This window comes from Rhinolophus ferrumequinum, chromosome 12 (assembly GCF_004115265.2).
Source record: "Rhinolophus ferrumequinum isolate MPI-CBG mRhiFer1 chromosome 12, mRhiFer1_v1.p, whole genome shotgun sequence".
Lineage (NCBI taxonomy): Eukaryota > Metazoa > Chordata > Mammalia > Chiroptera > Rhinolophidae > Rhinolophus > Rhinolophus ferrumequinum.
The window spans coordinates 65,935,293-65,951,402 of record NC_046295.1 but is presented as its reverse complement, the minus strand read 5'-3'; the positions used below and the strand labels follow the sequence as shown (position 1 = coordinate 65,951,402).

General features: G+C 52.2%; 1 protein-coding gene across 5 annotated transcripts in view; it reads right to left on the bottom strand.

The window, feature by feature from the left end:
• The window catches only part of COL27A1 (collagen type XXVII alpha 1 chain), a 135,643-nt gene that overhangs the window by 56,876 nt on the left and 62,657 nt on the right, over positions 1 to 16,110 (bottom strand). For all 5 annotated transcript variants that reach the window (XR_004424630.1, XM_033122637.1, XM_033122638.1 and 2 more), the window contains 8 exons: positions 11,609 to 11,662; positions 10,847 to 10,891; positions 7,582 to 7,635; positions 6,226 to 6,279; positions 5,593 to 5,646; positions 2,590 to 2,643; positions 2,370 to 2,423; positions 658 to 702 (listed from right to left, as the gene is read on the bottom strand). Coding sequence is in view for 4 of the 5 variants with exons in the window: in XM_033122637.1 (XP_032978528.1) it covers positions 658 to 702; positions 2,370 to 2,423; positions 2,590 to 2,643; positions 5,593 to 5,646; positions 6,226 to 6,279; positions 7,582 to 7,635; positions 10,847 to 10,891; positions 11,609 to 11,662 (414 nt within the window). In the remaining variant the exon portion in view is untranslated. The remainder of the gene's footprint in view (positions 1 to 657; positions 703 to 2,369; positions 2,424 to 2,589; positions 2,644 to 5,592; positions 5,647 to 6,225; positions 6,280 to 7,581; positions 7,636 to 10,846; positions 10,892 to 11,608; positions 11,663 to 16,110) is intronic.

Below are 16,110 nucleotides of genomic sequence, written 5' to 3'. Positions count from 1 at the left end.
TTATTTTGCTTTGGAAAAATATAGCTATCATTCATAAAACTATTGTTTTTGTTAACATGAAATGGGTTCATTATTCATTTTAAATGGATTAATAAATACATTTCCAATTTCTCCGTTTTAATGACTAATATTGTGAGATGGAATCCACACAAAGAAAAACATTGCGGGTCCTCAATCACTTTTAAGCATGTCAAGAAGTCCCTAGACAAAAAAATTCACGACCTGCTGGTTGATGCAATTGCTGGGATGAAGATGGAGTTGGGACCAGCACCTTCTGGAAAGCCATTTCAGGGCAGTGACGAGGACACAGGCAGAGGCTCAAGGCAGCACGTCTTGCTTCCTGGCAGTGAGATACTAAGCTAAACCCCTCACTCTTTGAGCCTCGCTGGCCTCAGGTGAAACTTAAAAAAGTGCCTCTCACAAGGGAGACTCAAATGAAAAAGTGGAAGCAAAGCACCAGCACGTTGTAGGTGGGCAGACAGAGGTCAGTGTCTTGCCTCTTGTCACTCTCCTTTGGGATCTGTCCTCGTCCCCTCTCTGGCTGGCCCGAGGCCCCCACTGATGACTTCTCTCAGAACACCACCCAGCTGTTGCTGGGCTGTGCACAGATGGCTCAGCTCCAACGAATCCCACCTCCCTCAGGCCAGCAACACTCACCTCCAAGCCAGGGGCCCCAGGTGGCCCCATGGGTCCCTCATCTCCCTAGAGTCGGGAGACATGAGAAAGAATAAAAGAAGAAAGTTAATCCAGTGGGACTCTTGGAAAACGTGCCCTGTAAGGAGGGAAAGGGTGGACAGAAGAGAGCCCTCCTGAACCCAGAGAAATGGCACATGTGGGTGCCCTGCCTGGCCCCACCCAGGGCAGAGGCGCCACCAGTCATGGTCTAGAGGCCAAGCCACACAGGGACTTCCTCATGAATGGGACCCTTGGTGTCAGCTGAATGTGATCAGCCTGGGGTCACGGCAGTGCTGGGCAGGAAAGTGAAACTCCATCATATGCTGTGGAAACAGATCCCGTCTACGGCTCAGACATATGGACTCTATTCTGAGCTCTGTCATTTACTCCCTGGCAGATCTTAGTCTCACTGTGCCTCAGTTTCCCCGTCTGTAAAATGGTGCAGGACGGAGAGAATCATCCTGAAGTATAATGACTGGCTTAAGTTGTGTTCCTGGAGGACAGCGATGATTCACGTTATTTTTGAAGCCACGCCCCAAATATCACTCAGGATGGGTCTGTGCCCAGTGTCCAGTGGATGTGTGTGAATGAAGGGAGGGAAGAGGTCACAAGAGTGGAGAAATGGAGACATGAACGAATGTAGGAGTGGATACGTGAATCAATGGAGACATGAGCAAGTGGCAGGCTTACTGAGGGTTTTCTTGAGCGGTAATGTGAGAAGCACATGGTGGGGGCCATTTTTCTCTCCTCTCCCCTTCCTTCTTACTTCTGGCTCATGGGAACTCTGCAGGCCCTCCTGCAGGCGCAGACAGCTTCCAAACTGGTCCCTGTGGCATGCCAGGCCTGACCAAGGGGCCCCCTCCAGAGCTCCAGCTTCCAGGAAAACAGCCTCACATGGCAGCTCCCATAGCCAGCATTGGGACCCCGCCAGACCCAGAATCAGCTGGATGCCGGCCTGTGGTCGTGGTAAAACTGGGTCTCTTGCACCCTTACTCAGGGCTGTGTGTCATGGGGTCCTGGAGCCAAGGTGGGTGGGAGGGCCTCAATGCACAGGCAAAATCTGGGGCCAGCCCACAGAGTGCCCCACAGGTGCTCCAATAGGCCTGTATGGCTTTGCCACTACCCTTCATCATGTGTGAGTAAATAGCAGACCGTCTCTAAGCCACTTGCTAGCTATACACATCATGTGATTCTCTGAGGATGCCACACACAGCTCCCAGGAGCACATAAGTTAATCGCATAGGTTCTATGTCATGGCCTTAGGGCTCAAGCAGACCTGGGTTCGAATCCTGACTCTGCCTGCCACTAACCATGGGACCTGACACAGTCTCTTCACCCGTGAGTCTCAGGGCCTCACCTGTAAAATGGAGCTGACAATTCCTACCCTCACATATCAACGCCTGATAAACTGTGCCACCAGGAGCAGAAGCAGTGGCAATGGGTCCAAGAAAGAAACTCCAGGGCAGTGGGGTAAAGTGGAGGGAGGGAATGACCACGTGCCAGGCCAGGGCGGAGAAGGCTGCTGGCAAGGTCATGGGGGAGGGCTGTCAGGGATAAGCTGGAGGGTGAGTTTGATGCAGCCCTGGGCTGTGTCCTGACTGAGGCCCCAACCCCCAGCCTAGGCCTCCAGGACCTAGGACAGAGCAGCTGGGAGGTGGGGGAGGATGGCCAGGGGCAGGGCCAGACGGTCTCACCTCGGACCCCAGCTGTCCACGGGGTCCCGGCAGGCCTCGAGCTCCAGGCTTACCCTGGTGAGAAGGGAACAAAAAGGGGTCACAGAAGTGGTACCTTCATCTCCGTCACAGGCTGGCATGACTCCCCTTACTTCCAAGCCAAGTAGCCAGTCCTGGAGGCCTGTGGTCTCTGCAGAGCTATCAGCTTTCTCAGCTGGAGCCTCCCAAAGCAGGCACTCACCTTCACACCTTCTGGGCCGTTGTCCCCAGGGGGGCCGATGTCTCCCGGGAATCCCTAAGGGGAGGCAGAAAACAGGGGTCACCCGTGGGGGCTGTGAAGGGAAGTGCAAAGAGCATAGGTCTTGGGTGGGGGCGAACTGGGTTTCCATCCAATCCTGTGAGGGACGGGATCCTGGGCAGGTCAGTTAACTGCACTGATCCTGACTCTAAAATAGGAACGATGGTACCGGCCCTAAGCCTCAGAATTGCTGGAAAAAATTAAATGAAACAATGCGGGAAACTTGCACACACAAGGTCGTCTAACCCAGAACTTCCCAAGTACGGGGTCCGAAGCAGCCAGGGCCCAGACCTCCTGCTCTGAGAAGTGTCATCCTTTGAGTGCAGGGAACCTGCAGGTATGTGCATGTTCTGAGTTTCCTGTGACTTTGAAAGCCATGAAAAGCACTGATCTAATTGCTCTCAAGTCTTCCTATTCAGAGCTGAAATCCCCACTCCATCCTGACCAGGTATGGACTCTGCCCCACACCCCCAGTGGGGACTCACTGCTCCCAGACCAGTCCTTCCCAGATGGATGACTGGGCAGTGGAAGCTTCTCCCTAAAATGAAGCAGAATTACCCTCCCTTCCCCATCAAGAACCTTGTGCTGTCTCTCAGAGTCCCACAAAGCACAGGGGGTCACTCTTTCCACAGTGGTCTATGAACAATTTGAAGACCAGTTACTCCTTCCTCAGAGGCCTGCCCTTCTCTGTCCCTTCACAGAGACAGAGCTTCTAGTAGTCAGGGACTAGGACCCCCTGGATTAACTGCCTCCGACTGGTCATCACCAGGAAAACTACGCTTCTCTGGGTGTGGAATGACCAGCACAGGTAAAGATGGGAACAACCCCCTTCTTTGCTTTAGGTGTAATACCTCTGTTAATTCAGCCTACACCCCCATTCACTTTTGGGGCAGCCTCACGACTCCCTTGGTTTCCTGCCAGCTGGAAACCAAAGCCTTTTTATATGAATCCCTGAGATCAAAATACCCCCTCCCATCTCGCCTTCATAAGGTGGCTTTTCTTTTTCCCTTCCTCTTTTGACCCTTTGGTAATTCCCACTAAATTCCACCTCCAACATCCTCTCACCCTCTCACTGGCAAAGGCAGGAATGGTCCTGAATTTGGAACTAACACAGGTAGCTGAAGGCCCCTGTCTTTTTTTTCAAAATGAGTGGCTTGAAATCCCATTCTGCCACCACTCACTGTGTGACCTCAGGCAAGTTCCTGAGCCTCTCTGGGCCTCAGCTTCCTCATCTGTAAAATGATGACCATTAACACCCACTATACAGGGCTGTTCTAGGGTTAAAGAGAATAGTGTGAGCAAAGCATTTGGCTCAGCGTCTGGTGCCTGGTAAGTGCTCAATAAAAGTCTGCATCCAAAATGATTTTGGGTCCCACGTCCTAGGAAAACAAGTCTGCCTGGGATGGGCCCATCTCCAGGGAGAACTTGGCAATCAGGACACTGATCAAATTCTGGTGCTCACAGGATCAGGCCCACTGATGTGTGAAAGAGATAATTTGTGCTGGGGCTGGAAAGTTGGAGCTCCCACCCATGGTCTCTGGGAACAGAGGCAAAGACCCAGGAAGGCGCTGACATGCTCATCAGCTTCTGTCTTCAGCTGAGCAGAGCCATCTTCTGAGTCAGCCAATCCAAACAGAACACAAAGCTGGGAGAGGCAGACCCCAGATGGTTCCAGGGACCCAAGAGAGAGCCAAAGTAGACCTTACTTGCTGCAAGCAGCAGTGACACCGAGGAAGTCACTTCCCTGCTCTGTGACTCACTTTCCTCATGTGTAACCTGGTGGTAGCAATACCCTCCTCACATGGTGGTGGCGAGTTAACAAGTTCTCACCCGAAGATGCTACACAGCCTCCTGGCACGAGGTGGAGCTTAATAAACTGTGAGCGATCATGCTTTCCACCCCCACTGGCCAAGCTGCTGGGAAAACCCGGACTCACAGAAAAGTCTTTTTCCACAGTGACCAGGGGAAGGGATCAGGGCCATGGATGAGAGGCCAACTCCATTTGTCTAAAGATAGGATTGTATGACGGCCAAAGTCAAAACAGCAGAAAGTCAGAACTTGTAGCTGTCAGGAAACAGTCTTTCATCTATCCGGGCATTACCAGGAGTGATCTTTGGAAGGGTCTGGAGACTGTAGCAGAGCCAGACTTTTGTCTCTGAGACCTGCAGAGGAGCAAGGTCCCAGGACAGGGTGTTGAAGGTGGATGGGAGCTCTGGCTGGGGTTAGCTGAGACCCCCAGAGGGCCTGAGGATCTTAGATAATGGCCCTGGCACTGCTCACTCTATTGTCCAGAGCCAGTGTCCAAATTAGAGAGAGGGGGGCAAAAAGAGTGCACCCAGCTAACTGCCCTGCTCCATTGTTTATGATGCTAGGTGAGGAACATTTAGCGTGTTGATGCTAATTCTCACACAGATCAGAAACTCACAGCTTCTACTCCTCAACCAGAATTATTACATTAATTGCCACAGCCAGCCTTCATGATTTCTCATTCTCCACTGAAACACCAGAATTTTACATTTGCTTATTGCTTCTCATACTTGGGAGGGCTAAGCCCTGGACTTGTGCAGAGTGGGCGTGAGTGGTTAGAAAAGCCTCAGAGCTCAGAGGGGTTAGATGTCTCAATCCTCAGAGACAGAATGTGGGGAGCTCCCATTAAGGGTCCAGGCAGTAGAGCTCAGCAGGCTCTCCTGATATTTTTTTCTGGAAACTGTAAAGGTGGCCACAAAGCTGGAGAGGGTCTCTGAGGCCAGCATCTGCCTCATTGCCACTGACAGGGGACAGAGACAGAAAAGGAAAGATCGCTGATCTCAGAATTTCTGTGCTCAGCCCCAGCTCTCATTTGCTGAGTGAACTCAGGCAAGTATCTCCCCCTCTCTGGGCCTTGGTTTCCCAAATAACACTGAGTTCCAGGTGCAGCCAGACACAGAGAAACAGGGCATCACCTACCTCGGGTCCCGGAGGCCCAGGAAACCCAAGGGATCCTTTGTCTCCAACTTTGCCCTGTGGAAGAGAAAAGATTGCGGAGAAGGTAGGGGTCAGTGCAGGCTCATCTGCCACCAACCCTTTATGTTATTCCCCCTGGCTGTGGGTGGTTGGAAGAGCTCAGGAGTATATGAATGAAAGCTGCCTAGATAACTAGAAGGAGCCACTACTGTTCAAACCCTGCCTCTTGCAATTACTAGCCATGAGATCCTGACAGTCACTTCACCTTGTAGAACCTATTTCCCCATCTGTAAAATGGGAGCAATAATAATTCTCTAACCCCTGGGGTTATTGGCAGCCTTCAAAGAGATATAGTACAAGAAGGATATGATACACAGTAATATTCAATAAATAAAGGATACCCACTGCTAGAGCCTGGGATTCTGGCCAGAGCTCTGCCAGTGACTGAGGCCTATCAATGATGCTGTGTAAGTTCCTGCCCCTCTGGGCCTCAGTGTCCTTATCTGTAAAGTGGGTGAATCTCCATTCCTGTCCTGCCCTGCTGGCCAACCCAGGGCTGCTGCAGGAGAAAGTGAGCTCCTAGATGACCGTTTGGAGAGTTTGAGGCTTGGGAGTCTCGGAACAGAAGGTACTTACCAGAGGCCCTGGCTTCCCCCGTGCACCTGGGAACCCTGGCAATCCCTGGCTCCCCTGGAAAAGACCCAATGCGGGCTGGTTTAGTGAGGAACAGACTAACCAGATGCACAGCTGCTTGGTCATCCTTGCCAGCCTGAAGCCTGGAGAACACCTGCCTTTGGGGAGGATGGGCTCCCCCTTATTTTACCTGCTTGCAGGGAAAAGCTCCAGCTCTGCACCCTGTGGGCTGGGCCCCAGGGATGCAAAGCTGAAAGAGCAGCCCCTGTCCTAACCAGATTGCCCTGGAACCCGGGACCCTGGGGTTCCAACAGGCATTGAAGCACTGTTTATGCCTGGGGAAGTCTGGAGACTGGGGTCCAGCAGGAGAAGCAGCCAGGCCTGCATGGCTGGCAACCTGGAGATACTGAGGCTGGGTCAGAACAGGCCAGCCAGGAGAGAGGGAGAGGAAGAGGGAGAGCTGGCCAACATCTGGGCCTCATTGACGGGTGGGGTGAGGTCCAGATGTGGCCACATGGTGCAGCACACAGGCAAAGAGAAGCCGGCCTCGGCAGGCTGCCTCGGTTCGTCAGTTACTAAGGCCAGTTACTCACTCACTCACTCACTCACTCACTCACTCAAACAGGCCCTAAATGTTCACTCTTCTGTGTAGGACCCTGAGCCAAGCTGGGCCAGGGCAGTCTGGGGCTGGCCGTATCCCTAGGGAACATGCTTTCTGGCAGGGGGCTGAGCACAAGTCCCCATCAACCAGGGGACAAAGGTGCTGCCACAGGTGAGGGACAGACAGGCTGCTCAGGCCACTCAGAAAAGGAAATGGCCACATCCCAAAAAGTGGCAAAACTGGCATCGAAGCAGGGTCCTGAAAGATGGGGCAGGGTTGGGCTAAACAGAGGCTGGGAAGAGGGTGTGCCAGGTGAGGCACCAGTGTGTGCAAAAAGCCTAGAGGGGCAGTGGGCAGTTCAGTGGGGCCGGGCATGAGGGACTGTAAGGATGAGGGACAGGAAAGTGTCAGAGGGGCCTACTCACTGGGGCCCTGGGGTGAGGAGCCAAGACTTCACTCTGGGAGCAATAGGGAGCCATAGAGAGTTTGTGAGCACAGAACAGAGCTGCGCCCAGGAGAAAAATTTTGTGACAGTGAGGCAGACTGGGAGAAAAGAAGCTGGGGGCCTTGGAATAATTCAGGCGGTCTTTGTAAAGTCCAGGGAAGAGATGAGAGGGTGGACCAAGGACAGAGAAGACACAAGTGTTTGAAAGGAAGCTATCTCACTGGTGGGTACTGGTCCATGATGAGCACCGGGAAAGGAAACAAGGGCCAGAGAAGAGCAGAACAGGGGGCAAGGGAGAGTCTGCCGCAATTACCTTGTCTCCTTGGAATCCGGTATCTCCTGACACACCTGGAACCCCTTGTTCACCCTAAACACACACCAGCAAAGAAGGTTACGATGGAGACCAGTGGGTTCCAGAAGCCTCCCCGACCTGCAGACCCACTGGCAAGATACAGCTTTGCTGAGACTGTTCCCAAAGTTGATCTGACAAGCAGCAGCCTTGTTAGAGAAAAGGGCAGGTCCCCCAGGGGAGCCAGGGTGGGGAAGGCAGGCTCTGGGGGAGACCCAGCCAGCCTACCTGAAGATGTGCCTGGGTTTACTCAGATGGTTGAAAACTCTATTCACAGAATCTAAACTGCCTAAGGTCACCTGGCTTCTCCAGCAGAACTGACACTTGTGGATCAAAGGAACTGCTTCTTGACCCTTCAACCTCTTCTTCATCAGCTGATGTCACACAGCGGCAAGGGCAGCCTGTAGAATGGTCCCACACTTCTGCGGTTTCTGAGTACTTGCATCTGTTGCTCGAGATTCTTCACCACCAGACTGTGAGCTGTCATTTCTTCCTTCTGTGGGAGTTTCTATGCCAGCAGTCAGCTTCCATCGACTTCTAATTAGCTGCTTTTAATCAGCTATAGCTTAAGAAACGAGAGAGCCTGGCTTGTTAAGACTATGTGTAAACAGCAAGCCGACTGGTCTTGAGCTAGGTCTGTGTGTGTCTTTTCTAACATGACATATTGCATAGGCTTGTGACATCGATTCTGGCTGTCAGAGGTTCTCTTCTGCTCCCTTTGTTTTCAGGCGCGTCCTGGTAAATGAACTGTTGCAGAATGAGATCAGGAAGTGTTTGTCCCCAGAGCCAGAACCACCGCACACAGCCCTCACCCTTTCCAGCTTTCCATCGTGGACGTTACCAACAGTACATTGGCCCCAGGATTCAGAAAACATTTATAGCTTTGGGTGCAGTTACAAGAATGGAGAGAAAAAACCAGGAAGAACGGAGACTCTTAGAGAACCCCCGTCGAGCATCTAAGGCCATGACCCTTGGTAGAACAAAAGCCAGAATTTAAAAACAAAAATTTTTTTTTTTAAACGTAATTTGGTTTTTCCAATTTGGAAAGTCCTGTATGACATTCCAGTTTTAGGAAGTCAGGAACTTTTTTTTTTTTTTAAATGTCCAAAGGAGGAGTGTGGGGGTAAAAAATGTTTTAACAGGCACCTAAGAAATCAGGACGATAGATTTGGAGAACGCTGAACCTGGAGCTGGAGTCTTGGTTTCAGAATGTGCCTCCACACAGTGAGAGGGAGCCAAGTGGTTGTAAGTGGGAATGAGGCCAGGCTGGGTTGTGGAAAATCTAATATCTAGGCAGGACGACCATGGAACATGAAGCAATGGCTCCGTCATCCCAGGGAAGGGCCAAGGGTAGGGGGAAGAGGGGCTGATCAGAACCCCTCTTCTTGCGACATTAAGACCCCTATGCAGCCAAAGGGGCAGAAAAGAGATTTCTTTTTCTTTTCTTTTCTTTTTTTTCAGCCCTAAATACTTAATTTGATTTTCCTGAAAACTAGGTGCAGGAAAATAATTTCTTTGCCTTCTTTTTCTTTTCCAGAGCTTTCACATCTCCAAATGTCCCAGGCACCACCAGTCAGCAAGCCAGACGAGTTCTATGTAGCACATTTATTTCCATGTCCCTGAAGAAACAGTGAGCTGGAGGCCAGCTCTGCATGAGAGCCTATAAAAAGATCACTGCCTAACACTCCCATTTCCCCCACTTTCTTTCTCCTTCGTCCATGACTTCAGCATTTCCAGAGTGCTGATGTCGCCAACCTCAGGGTAAACGGGTAGCTGTGGGGAAGCCCCCACCTCCAACACAAAGTCCCTCCATCTTGAGGAGGACGGGAAGTGGGGTATCAGCAGCAAGCAGCGCAGCCTCAGAGGACAGAGCTGAGGGGAGAGGCAGAGGGGACTGCAGCTGGAGGCTTAGGTGTGACAGTAGGGAATGGAAGAGGTAGAAAGGAATAGATAAAGGAGTGGGGTTAGCATCACACCCCTGGCTACCTATGAGTGAGGGGCAGGGGGCTAAGACAATCTGGGTGTGCCCATTTTAGCCCAGCAGTTCCAATTTTCTAAGAGTCCAGGAGCCCAATAGATCATCAAGTGTCCTTTGACAAATCTCTTCTCCTTGGATCTGCTTCCCCAGGGGTGAAATTCAAGCCCTGGAGGAGGTGGTCTTCAGACCTCAGTTCTGCACCTATTGAGGTGCATGGAGGTAGGTGCCTGGGTTTGAATCCTGACATTACTTACCAGCTGTGTGGCCTCAGGCAAGCTTCCTGTCTCCCAGGGGGCTGGAAGATGGACGAGTTAATCCCCACGAGGCACCCAGATGGTGCACAGCACGGGTACCTGATCCTACCTCTCAAGTGTAGGAGGAGCAGAGTTATCTGAAGACAGGTGCAGAAGGAGCCTGGCCTCTCTCATCCCTCAGGCTTATGGCAACTTGGGTGCCACTCAAAAGCCTCCCACATGCCCTTTGGGGTGCCTGGTTTATCAAGACACTAAGGTGGGAGGGCAGGAAGACTTTCATAGCGCAGAGCACAAATAGCACTGCCCCTCACCCCCATGTCCCTGTCACTCAGAAGCTACATGACCCAGGCCAGGTGCTGCCCACTCTGGGCCCTGGGGACCCACCTACCCACTCTCAGCTCTGCTTTGGTACAGGGTGGGATAGTGGCAGGGCTGTACAGAGGATATGTGGCAACAGTGGCCTCAACGTGGCAGCAGGAGGAAAGCGGGGCAGGGGCTCAGGGTCTGGTCCTGGCTTTCCTGTTGCATTTTCCGACTGTGTGCTCTCCGGGATGGTTTATATGGATTTGTTTCCTCCCGTGCCTAGAGAGGTCTCTGGACCCCCCATCATATCTGCCCTGGCGCCCATCATCTGAGCAACGTTCTGCCGTCCATCCCCCACCTCCACCCTCTTCGTTCTGTGGCTTTGGCCTCAAAGCCCAGACACCGGCCTCAGCTTTCCTCTCCGAATTCAGACACCTGCCTTACCTTACACCCTGCCTGTGCCACAACAGTCCTCCATGCTCTATATGCCAAGGTCTGCATGTACCCAGAACCACCTGTCTGAGTGCAACCCAAAGTGACAAGGAAGAAGCTGGGGAACACAGATTTAGGGGGGCCAGAGGAGAGGGAGGAGGCATGCAGGGGAGTGGACCTGGCGAGAAGTCAGCAGCAGCACCGAGGCGGAGGGGGTCGCATGCAGATAAAACACAGTGCAATAAGGGAGTATTCAGATCACCTTATCACCTTTCAGTCCGGGCTCCCCCATGTTTCCCATCAGTCCCTGCGAGACAAAAGCCGGAGTCCATCTGTGAGGGAGGCTCAAAGCCACTGGCGTCAGGAGCCCTGGCTTACACCTACTGACTGGCTATGAGCCCCCATGCTAGATGCTCAAGCCCAAGGCTCAGTTTTCTCATCTATAAAAGGGGCAATGACCCCAGCTCCTAGTGCAGTGGTGTGGACTGAAGAAGCTTGAGAATAGGCGGTTGACTCGTGAACCACAGCAAAGGACAGGTCCAGGGGGAAAGGGTTGATGAGGAGAGGTGGGATTAATGAGCCGTACCACACACTCATTGGCCAAAAGCGGGTCATCCCCGCAACGTGGTCCTAGCAGTCTGAGCTCGTCCTTCTCCTGCAAGCCCATCCCACTCAGGGAGGTACTGAGTTCACTGGTTTGCCATTCTAGTTTCTATGCCCCAGGTGATGTCCCCACTGGACTTTCAGGGCCCATAGGTTTAGAACCACATCAGACTCATGCTCAGCTTGAGGGCTGCTGTCTACCAAAGATGTCTGGCATTAATGACGTAGAGATATGACTGGCTCTCAGGCCGGAGAAGACCCGAGCTCCTGACCTGCCTGCTTTCACCCCAGCATCCCTCTGCAAGTCCCCCCATCCTCCTATCCCCCAATATTATGCCGGGGCACTCTTCTATCTGGGCTAAAATAGGTCATGGGGTGCCTGGCTGGGACGAGGCCTGGAATAGAGGACAGCCCTGTTTACCTTCATGCCCTTGGGTCCTGCGTAGCCGATCGGACCCAATGCTCCCATGTCGCCCTGGGAAGAGAAAGAGAAGAGAATGCTGTGAGAGGTGGCCTACAGGAGGCTGGCCTGGTAGGGATGGTGCCCAAGGTCCCTGGCGATGGACTTTCAAGGATGCAACCCTCCTGGATGGTTCTTGAAATTAGGAATAGTCTTCAGTCTGTTTACTCTCACTGAAGTGCTGGAATAAATATGACATCAGTCTTTTCCCAAGGTCATTGCTTGATTGCTGCCCCTCCCCCACCACTTCTTTCCAGCTCATATTAGACAGTAGATCTTTCTATCCCAGATTAGATTCTTTACATCCCATACTGGCTAAGGGACTCAGGGTGTTTCACCTGACTTCTTTGGACCTCAGTATCTATAAATATCTATTAAAATAGGGCGATCGATCCTTCTTCCTGGGCAAGCTGCTCGAAGGGTTAAATAAGCATACACAGGGGCTCTGATTCCTCTAGCTTAGTGAGGGGAGGCACTTTCTGCCTCCCAGAAGCTCAGCCATCTCCTTGGGAGGGCAGCAAGGAAGGAGGGGGCTGTTAATCACAGACACCCCAGAGTTGGGGACAGACCTAGTCCAGTAAGATGCTGGACTGCAGGCTGAAGACCTACTTTTAAATCAGCTCAGCCTGTCCCAGGTGAAAACAGCAAAGTTCCTAGAATCTGGAGAGCTGGGAAGCAGTGTAGGTCAAAGCCAAACCACCTGGTTTCATCTCTCCTCTGCTGCTCACTTATTGTGTGATTTTTTTGTGGGGGAGGGGAGGTGCTAATCTCTCCATGCCTCGGTTTCCTCATCTAACAAACGGGGGTTAACAGTACTATGTACTTCCTGGAGTTGTTTTGAAGCGTTATGGACTTACATGTGTAAAGTATTTGGAACTGTCTGGAAGTATTTTGGGTTGTCACAACTAAGGAAGTGTTACTGGCATCTAGTGGCTAGAGGTCAGGGATGCTGATAAATATTGTACAAAGGGAAGGCCAGCCTCCCACAACAAAGAATTATCCGGCTCAAAGTGTCAGTAGTGCTGAGGTGAGAAACTGTGGTTTATGGAGTGAAGTGACTGGATTTTCTCTGAACAAACCCACCCTCTTTCTCTCAAATCTCCTCACTTCCTGTCCACCCCTATCACTACTGTCTGCAGCCGCAGCCATAATATTAAGCCCACGCCCCGAGAAAGGGACCCCTGAAAATATTCTTTCTTCCCGTTTCCATTCTGTGATGGATCTAAGTGTCTGGCTGCTGTGTGAGTCGATGTGTTTGACCTCTCTGGGCCTCAGTTTCCCACGTCTCTGCATCAGGCTGCATGGAGGCCCTGGGACAGTGCTCTGAAGCGTTGGAGGAACAAAGACCTCCCCAGGTAGCCAAGCTCGAGAACGGGTTCTTGTCAGAGCTGCCTGGAGACGTCTCGGAGGGAGGGCAAGCAGAGAATGAAAAACCACATTCCTGCCTTCCTCCTGCCAAAGGGCCAAGGGGCCTGTGCAGTGGAATGCCCCAAGGAGAGAGACAGAGGGAAGGTGCAGTGTTCAAAGATGCAGCATGGGTTGGCTGAGGCAATGCCAATTCTCACCTCCCAACCCACCTTGGAATGACTTAGGCCAGCTGAGGCAGATGCTGGAGTCTGGCCGTGGCCCTGCCATGAACTAGCTGTGTGATCTTGGGCAAAACACTTTCCCTCTCTGGACCTCAGGATCTTTGTATGATTGGATCAAACCAAATCTTCTAGTGGAGACTTTGTGAAGAAAATATGCTTTCAATTCTCATCAGGTTATCTCCTCTTTGAGAAAGTGAGGTCTCAGCTTAACAGGCGCTAACAGTAATACAAACGACACTGGTTGCGAGGCTCTGTGCTAAGCACCTGACATGGCTCAACTCAATTATTCCTCACACCAGCCCTTAAAGATCCGTTCTACTACCATCCCCATTTTACAGATGAGGAAACTGAGGCCTGGAGCAGTTAGGGTTTGAACAAATCAGAGCTGGGCAGAGCTAGAATTCACACCAGGCATTCCATCTCCAGAGCTTCTAGGCAATTCTGAAGTAATTTGGGAGAAAAGGGAGTGAAAGGAGTGAAGAAGCTGGGATCCCTGGTCAGGGAGAGGCTGGAGTCAGAGTACAAGCCAGCCCTTCAGAGAGCTGCACTTCAGCAGGCCACTGGGTGACTTCTCTCTCCCTCTTTTCCTAGATGAAGGGAGTGAGGGGTGGCCCGCCCCAAGTTCCCCGTGGTACATAAATAAACAGAGCAGGCTCTGCTGGCACACTGGCTCCAACTGGGGCCTGGTGCGGGCAGAGAACCAGCAGCAGTTCCAGGAACACAGGCTCCTTCTTTCCTGCTCCAGGCTAAAGCAGCTTGTTGTGTGGGGACAGAATTCAATACAGACCTGACTAACGCCTGTGTGGGGCCACGGGGAGCTGCAGCAACTCCACACCCCGGCACACCCTCGTCACCTCTGCAGGCCTCTCCAAAGAGATCGGTGTGGGGTAGGGGGCAGGGACAAGTGTGGGCATCCAACCCCAAGGGACAAGGAATCAGGGACTCTGGCTGCAGGGGACACAGGGAGAAGGTGGTGTTCGCTTAGGGCAGGTCTTCCCCATGCTGGCAAGCCTCCCACGCTGGGCTAGCAACACATTTGGGGGAAGAATAGAGAAAACTCCAGGCCATTCCCCACCCCCCTACACATCCCAAAGAGCACCCGTCTGCTCCATGCTAGACACCCTCGTGGGCAGCTTGGCCAAGCGACATACAGAATGTTGTGCCCCCACAAGAAAGAATAATGAGCAATGCCCTTAGTTTGGATCCTGTTTCCACCTTTGCCTACGCTCCCAGACACCGCTCTCCACTTTGCCCTCCTCTCCCTGGCTCCTACCAAGAACACAACCAACCACATCTGCAACCATTTACGGAGCTCCTACTGTGTGCCAGACACCACGCTTGATACCTTGAAGTTTCATCTGATCCTTGTTAGCAAGAGCTTCCACTGTGCCAGGAGTGGTCTGGGCAGCTTGGGCACTCACCAGCTGCTCATAGTAAACCCTATGAAGCCAGCACCATTCTTAGTCCCACTCCATTTTACAGATGAGAAAATCGAGGCTTAGAAAGAGGTGAAGCAACTTGCCCAAGACTAAGTAAAGGGTAGGGGACAGTGGCAGGATCAGAACCCAGGTCTGGCTGTCTGACCCTACGGCCCGTGCTCACTGGCCCTGGAATGACTCTATTTACTCCAATAAAAGACCCAAGGATGGCTTTCTGCTTTGCTATCACTCACAAGTTCAGGGCCTCGGGACAGCCTTCAGATGCAGAAATAGACATGAGCTCTGCTCCTCCAACGAATGCTGTGGGACTTGCCAGGGACCCCTGAAAGAAAACTGAGGTGCTTCCGCTGCCCACCCTTCACAGCAGAGGTGCTGGCAGCGCCTCCCTGCCTCACATGTCTCACCTTCCTGCCCTGCTGTCTCTCTTAAGCTGTGACATCCTCGGCTACCGTTTCCTATGCCCAGAGTGTTCTGCCCGGTGTTCACGTTGTTAACACCTACTTGTCCTTCTGCCCACAGCATCAGCTTCACTTCCCTGACTCCATAGGCCAGGTCAGGCCCCTGCTGTCAGGTCTCAGAGCCTGACCGGCTTTCACTCCTAGCCCTTTCCACGCTGATGACCATTTACGTATGTGCCTATGTGGCTACCGTCTGCCCCAGGCCGCAGAGAAGCCACTGAAAGTGGCCTAATGAATGGGTGAAAAAGAAACCTGCAGACTCACATTTACAAAACCTCTAGGGAAAAATCTTGCTGCAATGTTCCTTGGAACTGCCTTTGAAGGCAACAAGTCTCTTTCCAGAAACTCTGCTAGAGGGTCCCCAGCTTGGGGATGGGGACCTGGGGGCTGTGGCCAGTCTTGGCTCCTGTGTGGTCTTACTTAGCACCATCTCTCACACAGGACACCCCCTGGCACTACCAGTCCACATTCTCATGCATCTGCTGTCTCCATTCAGCAGACGTGGTACGGAGCTGGCCATGTGTTGTAATGGTGAAGAGCATGAGCTATGCACACAGGCCCAGGTCTAGCTTATTGGCTGTGTGACCTCAGACAGGTGCTCCAGCCTCTCTGAGCCTAGGTTTCCTAAAGTGTACAATGGCAATCCCACTCCCTACCCTCAGAGGTTTGCTGTGATAATCAAGTACTTAGCACAGGGTCCTGCACGTCAGGGTTTGATGGATATCAGTTAGTGGGGTGCCTGACCTTGCTTTACAGACAAGGAAACAAAGCCAGACGATCACTTAGTGACAGGATATGGTGCACTATACCCTACTTGCTGGGTGTTGGCAAGATCACATATTCTTTGGGTCTTAGTAAATGGAGGAGCCAAAATTCCCTCTGTGCCACTCAAAATTAAAAAGACAGAAATCTTCTTTGTTGAGCAGATTCTGGAATGAGGCACACTTTTCTTGAGGGCCAGCCAAAGGGTTTCAATT